Source organism: Sinocyclocheilus grahami, unplaced genomic scaffold (assembly GCF_001515645.1).
Source record: "Sinocyclocheilus grahami isolate Dianchi unplaced genomic scaffold, SAMN03320097.WGS_v1.1 scaffold968.1, whole genome shotgun sequence".
Classification (NCBI taxonomy): domain Eukaryota; kingdom Metazoa; phylum Chordata; class Actinopteri; order Cypriniformes; family Cyprinidae; genus Sinocyclocheilus; species Sinocyclocheilus grahami.
In genome coordinates this window covers 284,625-292,343 of record NW_015506147.1, presented here as the reverse complement: position 1 = coordinate 292,343, position 7,719 = coordinate 284,625, and the positions used below count along the sequence as shown (strand labels likewise).

At 43.2% G+C, this 7,719-nt stretch overlaps 1 protein-coding gene and 1 long non-coding RNA gene across 3 annotated transcripts in view; one reads left to right on the top strand and one right to left on the bottom strand.

The window, feature by feature from the left end:
* LOC107564877 (alpha-2-macroglobulin-like) overlaps positions 1-6,751 on the top strand; it is a 10,910-nt gene extending 4,159 nt beyond the window's left edge. For both annotated transcript variants that reach the window (XM_016250050.1, XM_016250051.1), the window contains 20 exons: positions 603-725; positions 803-896; positions 2,365-2,506; positions 2,825-3,050; positions 3,425-3,548; positions 3,623-3,744; positions 3,833-3,884; positions 3,972-4,055; positions 4,158-4,334; positions 4,419-4,494; positions 4,564-4,720; positions 4,790-4,864; positions 4,934-5,096; positions 5,166-5,350; positions 5,423-5,644; positions 5,722-5,843; positions 6,139-6,220; positions 6,301-6,384; positions 6,467-6,572; positions 6,658-6,751. In XM_016250050.1, the coding sequence (XP_016105536.1) occupies positions 603-725; positions 803-896; positions 2,365-2,506; positions 2,825-3,050; positions 3,425-3,548; positions 3,623-3,744; positions 3,833-3,884; positions 3,972-4,055; positions 4,158-4,334; positions 4,419-4,494; positions 4,564-4,720; positions 4,790-4,864; positions 4,934-5,096; positions 5,166-5,350; positions 5,423-5,644; positions 5,722-5,843; positions 6,139-6,220; positions 6,301-6,384; positions 6,467-6,572; positions 6,658-6,698 (2,457 nt within the window). In that variant the 3' untranslated portion in view covers positions 6,699-6,751. The remainder of the gene's footprint in view (positions 1-602; positions 726-802; positions 897-2,364; positions 2,507-2,824; positions 3,051-3,424; positions 3,549-3,622; positions 3,745-3,832; positions 3,885-3,971; positions 4,056-4,157; positions 4,335-4,418; positions 4,495-4,563; positions 4,721-4,789; positions 4,865-4,933; positions 5,097-5,165; positions 5,351-5,422; positions 5,645-5,721; positions 5,844-6,138; positions 6,221-6,300; positions 6,385-6,466; positions 6,573-6,657) is intronic.
* LOC107564878 (uncharacterized) overlaps positions 1-7,719 on the bottom strand; it is a 19,584-nt gene that overhangs the window by 1,034 nt on the left and 10,831 nt on the right. The window contains exon 2 of the long non-coding RNA XR_001606298.1: positions 1,492-1,495. This is a non-coding gene — a long non-coding RNA (uncharacterized lncRNA). The remainder of the gene's footprint in view (positions 1-1,491; positions 1,496-7,719) is intronic.

Sequence of the window (7,719 nt, the reverse complement as noted above, 5' to 3'; positions counted from 1 at the left end):
AAAAAACCCTTTTTTCAAAAATTCCCCTAGGGCCTTTTTTTTTTTTTTTTTTTTTTTTTTGGAGGATATCCACTGAACGCAAACAGTGTATGTTCTGTCAGCAGCACCATATGGGTATGTTTGTTCAAATTGAAGCACAAATTATAAAATGTATGTGTTGTGTGGCTGATACAGGACCACGTACACGGTTTGCGTTCAGTAGATATTCTCTTAAATGGTGCTAGGATGACACAGAGGAGACTAATTGTGCGCAAAATAAATAATTTCAACAGTATTCTTGTAGCTTTGATGGTTGAACCCCTGATTTCACATGGATTATTTTCCAGCTCTCCTTGCTACGTTGATCGTGGTAGTACCCTTGCTGTCCATGGGAGGGTCAGAGCTGTCAGATTCCATCAACTTAAACTGGGTTTTATGGGCTTAGGATGACATGAGGGTGAGTAATTAATGACGGAATGTTCACCTTTTGGGTGAACCCTCCCTTTAGAACCAGACCAACACTCGGTGGTATGCTTGGAGATGCCGGTCTGTGGCCTTCTCTTAAACTGTTTGTTTAATGAGGTGTTCGGCGGCCATGTCAACCCCCCCGCCCCATGTTTTAGGTGTTCGACTTGCTCCCAGTGCGATCACTATCGGATCTGTATCCTGTTGAGGATGAACAGGAGTGCCTGAATGTTCGCCCCCGTCGAGCTGTTCCTGCAGGCCAAGCTTACGAAGTTTTCAAGGTTGGAAGTTTTCTGCAGTCACTTACTGGCTGGATGCTCTTAACTTTCAAATGCGCATTTTTGCTTTGCTTTGACAGAGTGTGGGGATTAAGGTTGCAACAAATCTGCCTGTCCAAGAACCTCACTGCCTGATGTACAGAGACCTGAATTACTATCGCAACTTCCATCACAGTATGTCTTCAGGTTCTTGATGTGAATCTTTTGGTTTGTCAAAGGCTTGCTGGGTAATGGTCTGCAGTGTTTCCCCTAGGTTTATGGCTTTTGGGGGGGGGGGGGTAAGATTTAATTTTCCTGGACTCCTTTTTAATGGTTAAATTAGATTTTATTAATCAAAGCATGTCTAATTAAAATCATTAAACTTAATTTAACAATTTATTACGTTTAGGGCCCTATGAAATGTTTTTTGTCCAACCTTATGTTTTATTGTAACCAAATTCTGTTTTAGCAGGTCTAATTTGAAAGCATAAAACAAGTTTCATTTATTCTTACAATAGCCTTTTTTTTTTTTTTTTGGCTCAGAAATTCTGTTTTTTTAAATTTTGTTTTAAGGCATAAAAAATTATTTTAATCTCTTGTAGTGAAAATTAAACCTTTTTTTTTGGAAAATAAAGGTAATTTAATACAATTGAAATATTGAATACTTCCTTAAGGTTTTAATTTTAGTAGCAGTCGGTTACGTACATTCTACTCCACAATAGTAATCTATTTCTGCCAATGCCCTCAAGTTAAACAACTTATTTTGACAGGTTGCCGTAAATAACATTACATTTCTGTGTATGACATGGGGATAATTTTACTCAAATGAGACGGTCAAATGCTCATGAAGTGACTCTCAGAGCAGTTCTGGAGATGTTGTTCATGTATTTGTCCTCATTAGTAAAACGGCAGATGTTAATAATCACCGGAGGATTCCCGAACGCTTCCGTACAAGTACTACACAAAACCACGCATCTGTGCCATTCATTAACAGACACGCAAAATTCATTTAAAAATCGTTTTGCGGCTTAATATTTACACGTGTGTGGGGCGCAACTCTGCTGTGCGTGATACAGAGCGCAAAAAAAACACTGAAATGACATGCCATCATGTAAATGACATAAGGCTATTTAGTTTGCTTAATGAGAGGACAATGTATAGACATGTTCTATAAGAAATAACTTTCAAATGACTTCTGTTGTGATCTGGCGCTATAGAGAATTTAACTTGACCTTCAAGGGGGGCGGGGTGCCCCCCTGAAATGGCAGGGGAAACAGTCTGTATAGGTTTGTTACTGAGTGCAATACACTGGCACAACTAATGCCTAAGTGGTGTTCTTGTTCCAGACTTGGACTGCTTATTTTAAGCTTTCAACTCTGTGAAATGAGCACTTCATTCTGGCAACTTCAAACCTTGTGTATCCTGCAGGAAGGCGACCATTTACCATAAATACATAATGCAACAAATCTCCCCCCCTTAACGAGACCAGTAGTCAGTATGCGTCTTGTAGTACAAGATTCGTTTTTTTGGGGGGGGGGATTTATTACAATTAGTTTCTTACTGTAGGATAGCCTGTTGCACAGACATGATTCGTCTAACACCATTTTATAATGAATCGTTAAACTCAACTGGTGGTTGCACTCCTAGTATTAATTTCTTTCAGTGTATTTTCGTGGTCCTGAAGCCTTTGCAGTGGCTGCTGCACCAGTAGGAGAGGGCGCTGGAGGTGATGGTAGCTCCTCTTTTGACGTGACCGTCAGGACTTACTTTCCAGAAACATGGATCTGGCAGCTTGCTCAAGTGGGGTTAGTAAAGAATCTCTTGTTTCAGCAAATTGACTCCAAGGCCCTGTCCACACTGGTATTTTCGAAAGGCCAGACTTCTATGCTTTTTTTGGCCCTTTTGTCCACAAACTACTGGTGAAGTGTTTCCAACCATGCTCCAACGTATTGCTTTTCAAATAAGCCTCAATAGCTGGATCAGGTGTTTCGAGTTGAATATGAACTCTGCTGGGCTGTGGTCATCCAGGAACGGAGTTTGACATTACTGATCTAAAGCCACTTGGCTTCAATTTGTTTGCCTCCCCTGGCCCCCTCGTTTATATCTTCCGGTGTCCTTTTCAGAAACACTGGATCCACACGAGTTCCTCTGAAGGTTCCTGACACCATCACCACATGGGAGACTGAGGCGTTCTGCCTGTCCTCCAAAGGTTTTGGCTTGGCTCCTCCAGTTCAGCTGACTGTCTTCCAGCCCTTCTTCCTGGAGCTCTCCCTGCCTTACTCCATCATCCGTGGAGAGTCTTTTGAGCTGAAGGCCACAGTCTTCAACTATCTGTCCAAGTGCATCATGGTCTGGATTCATATTTATGGGGGGGGGGGGGGGGGGTGTGTGACTTGTATTTCTGTTAGAGATGTGCAAGCTGATATTAGTCACTTTGCTTTGAGCTTTCACACCAAGATGTAGCCTATTGTAACGCTGTTCGAATTAGCCATGTAAAATACAGGGCCACATTCCATGAGTATTGGTTTGTCAATTAAGCAATATCTCGCGTGCAAGAATGATTAGAGTAAGTGTATGAACTTCGGTCATTGCTATGAAAACCAGCCAAGTTACTAGTGCAAAAACTCCATCCTAGAAAATGAAGTGTCAATATCACACCCCTAAATGGATCTGTAGAGAATCCTCTTTACTCAATGTGCACTAATCATGCAATTCACTGGCAGGTTAAAGTGACTCCAGCTTCTTCCTTGGACTTCAGTCTTAGACCTTTAAATGAGCCGTATTCATCCTGTCTCTGTGCCAATGGGAGAAAGACCTTTAAATGGATTCTCTCCGCTTCTGTTCTCGGTCTGTTGCACTGTTTGTATCTTTCTAAATTTAGGTGTACATGAGTTGTTGCTCACTTACTCTCTGTACTGTAGGATCTGTAAATGTAACTGTCAGTGCTCTGGCTGAACAATCCCAGGTTCGATGTGGCACTGAAGTTGTGACCGTGCCAACAAGAGGACGCATTGACTTGGTTACTCGCAGTCTACTGGTTCTGGTAAGTGTTAAGCAGCTTTCTGGTGTTTGATCATGGCGCTTATGCTGCTTTACTGATGTGGTGCATTGTTTTTTTTGTTTTTTTATAGCCTGAAGGAGTTGAAAGGATCTTCACCCAGAGTTGGTTATTGTGCCCAAAGGGTTTGTTTGCACTCAGTGACTTTCTAAATGCATTCACCCTCTATCAGCGAACTAACCTAGCACACTCCGGTTCTGTTTGGTCCACAGGAAGTCTCCTTTCAGAAGACGTGTCTCTGACGTTTCCAACAAATGTGATCCAGGGATCAGCCAAGTGCTCAGTTTCAGTCCTTGGTAAAGCGTTTCATTAAGGAGAAATGGACGCTGAGACTTTCAGCAAAATAACTTTGGTTTCTGATGGCTTTTTGGTTTGACCTTAGTTTCTTCCCCTCTTAGGGGACATAATGGGTCGTGCGCTAAAGAATCTAGATAACTTATTACAGATGCCATCTGGCTGTGGAGAACAAAATATGATCGTTCTTGCTCCCAATATTTACATCCTCCAGTACCTGGAAGCCACTGGACAGCTCACCCCAACCATCCGACAGACTGCCATTGGTTACCTTCAGAGTGGTACAGATTGTTGAATCCTACAAGTCAAGGGCATCATGTGGTGTAATGTGATTCCTGACAAGTTTATTTTTTGGACTTGAACAGGATACCAAGGACAACTGAACTACAGGCACAGTGATGGTTCATACAGCACGTTTGGTTACGATGCATCCAATACATGGTGCGTTTTAATGCTGTTCTTGTATTGTGCGTCATTGAATTGGGTTGTAATGAGACTTTTCATGGCCAGGTTGACCGCCTTTGTCATGAGGTCTTTTGGCCTAGCAAGGCGTTTCAGCTTCATTGATCCCAGTGTCCTCCAGAGCGCAAAGGATTGGCTGATCGGCAAACAGGGTTCAGATGGCTGTTTCATGCAGCAGGGAACTCTGTACCACAATGACATGAAGGTGTGCATGTTTCTTTAAATGTGCTGTAACTGGTCTGAGACTGACCTTAATCATTATGCTGCGTTTTAGGGTGGTGTTGGTGATAACGTGACCATGACGGGCTACGTTGTTGCGTCGCTGCTTGAACTAGGTGTCCTTGTAACGGTAAAAACATGCCTACCAGCTCCTTGATGGCTTTCTGGTTCTGAAGTCTGACATTTGCTTTGCTTTCAGGATCCCATCATCACCAATGCTCTGTCTTGCTTGAGGCCTGTCGTTGGGAACCTGGGAAACACTTACACCACGGCTCTGCTCGCCTACACCTTCAGTCTGGCTGGAGAGACCAGCACTCGAGCACAGCTTTTAAATGCCTTGGACAACGTTGCCATTTCTGAAGGTGAGATTCACTAGTCTCTTGTTTGAGGTGTTCAGGTTCTTTGGCATCAACCTTCTGTCTCGTCTTAAGGCACTAAGCTCCACTGGTCTCAGACTACATCTGGTGACACTCTGGCGGTGGAGATCAGCTCCTATGTGCTGCTGGCGGTTCTCTCTGTACAGCCTCTCACGACAGCTAATCTGGGCTATGCTAACCGCATTGTCAACTGGCTCGTGGCCCATCAGAATCCTTATGGAGGCTTTTCTTCCACCCAGGTGACTGACTACGAAACATGAGCACAAACATCGTATCTGAGTGGAGGTTTTAATCTGCTGCTTTATTTTTAGGACACTGTGGTGGCTCTTCATGCTTTGTCTCTGCTCGCCGCTGAAGTGTTCAGCCTGGAAGGCTCCAGCACTGTTACTGTACAGTCATCGTCTGTGGCAGGAGAGGTGTACAACTTCAATGTGAATCGAGACAACAGGCTGCTGTATCAGGAGAAGCCGCTGAAGAATGTTCCTGGCAGATATAGTGTTAGAGGGAAGGGCTCCACCTGTGTGTCTGTGCAGGTCTGAACCTTCACTTGGTTAACTTCTACCTCTATGCTTGTCGTAGTTCCTTGTCATGTTTGGTTTTGTACTCCCAGGTTGCTTGTTTGTACAACATCCCGACACCCATTAAAGCTTCCAGAACACTTAGCGTTGAAGTGAAGGTGGCAAGAGACTGCAAAGTGCATGGAGCGGATCTCGTGTTGAACATCACTGTGAAGTAAGAACCGCTTCGACTTTGACCTGTTTGACCCTTAAAGCATCTTTACACCGCTGAGCTAAGGCTGCTCTGTGCCTGCTCAATTCTGTGACTATTTGACATAAAATCCAGTCCAAATCATGTAGTTCTGACCCACCTCAGCCCCTAATATCAAAGAATACAGTTGGAGTTTCTGCATAAATGCCATTATGCCACCTCTGAGCAGCATTAAGCCATTTTAGTAGATGCAGCTAACTGTTAATTCAGAAGTGCTTGGCTTGTTCCATTTTAATTTTATAATCTCCCTTTTATTTAGGTACAACGGTGCAAAACCAACTACCAACATGGTTATCGTTAACGTTAAACTCCTGTCGGGTTTCACAGCGGATACCTCACTGGTTCGTATGCTTTAAGATTAATTGTATGCAGAGTCCTAAGATGCTTGACGCTGCTTCATGTTAATGGACCTTTTCCTCAGCTTGGCTCGCCACTGGATACATTTGCTCCATTAGTGCAGCGGGTTGATACTGGAGATGACCATGTGCTTGTGTATCTGAAAGAGGTGAGATGTGCACTGGGTATGTTCTCTATTTGCCTCCATGTGTGCTGCATATGTACTTCTCTTCATCCCTTCTGTCTCGCAGGTTCCCAAGGGTGCCCCCGTGACCTACAGGCTACAACTGAAACAGGTTCTTGCAGTGCAGAATCTCAAGCCAGCGGTTGTTGAGGTTTATGACTACTATCAGCCAAGTATGCTTTCAGTGGCTTGTGCTTTTGGCTGGATTCCCTGTTGCTCATGCATGTCAAGCTGACCTCCTGTTCCTTTCACTTTCAGGTGATGTGTTCGAGACAACATACATGCCTCCCTGTCCATGATTGTGCTTAATTTCTGGCTAAAGGATGAATTAAATGACTCCTTTTAAAAACCAGTCATTGTCTGCCTCTTTTGTTGAACATCTGACATGTTTGAAGCTGGACAACTCAAACTTGCACTATTCATGAGGTTCTTACATGGTTATTGACTACTTTAAATGCAATAGCTATTAACTTGGGCTGTGTGTGTGCTCTTTCTGTGTTGCAGGTTTATGACTTGTGTGTGGTTTTTTTTTATTTTTTTATTTTTTTTTTGTTCCCTTAAAGCCTACTTGTACAAATTTCAGTTTCACGGCTTGATTTTAATGAAAAGATACTGACTCCAAATACTATATTGAGGCTAAAACCACTGCAGCTGTGCTTGGTTCATTCAGTCTGTTAGACTCCACCCGAGTAGTAGTTACGATTCACGGAATGTCATCTTTTTTGATTGACTTTGACATTTGACCCGCCCCCTTAGGGGTTAACCTTATGACCTTTTTAATGACCGTGATTAACCTGTGACCTCAGCAATGAAGTAGGTTATTGTCCTTTAATGTTCAGCAGATGTTTAATGACATCTGTTTGTACCCCATATCCGGGAGTGACAAACTTAACCTGTGACCTCCATCATGAAGTAGGATATGGTCCTTTAATGATCAGCGGATGGGGTTTTGTAATATATCGTGTCACACCATAATTAGCCCACGATCTCCATGGTTGAGACATGAGTCATGTTTGAACTCGATCGCCCGGGGCCATCTATGGACCACATGTGTTCGTGGAGTTCCATAGTATTAACCTGTGACCTCAGCAATGAATTAGGTTATTGTCCTTTAATGTTCAGCAGATGTTTAATGACATCTGTTTGTACCCCATATCCGGGAGTGACAAACTTAACCTGTGACCTCCATCATGAAGTAGGATATGGTCCTTTAATGATCAGCGGATGGGGTTTTGTAATATATCGTGTCACACCATAATTAGCCCACGATCTCCATGGTTGAGACATGAGTCATGTTTGAACTCGATCGCCCGGGGCCAT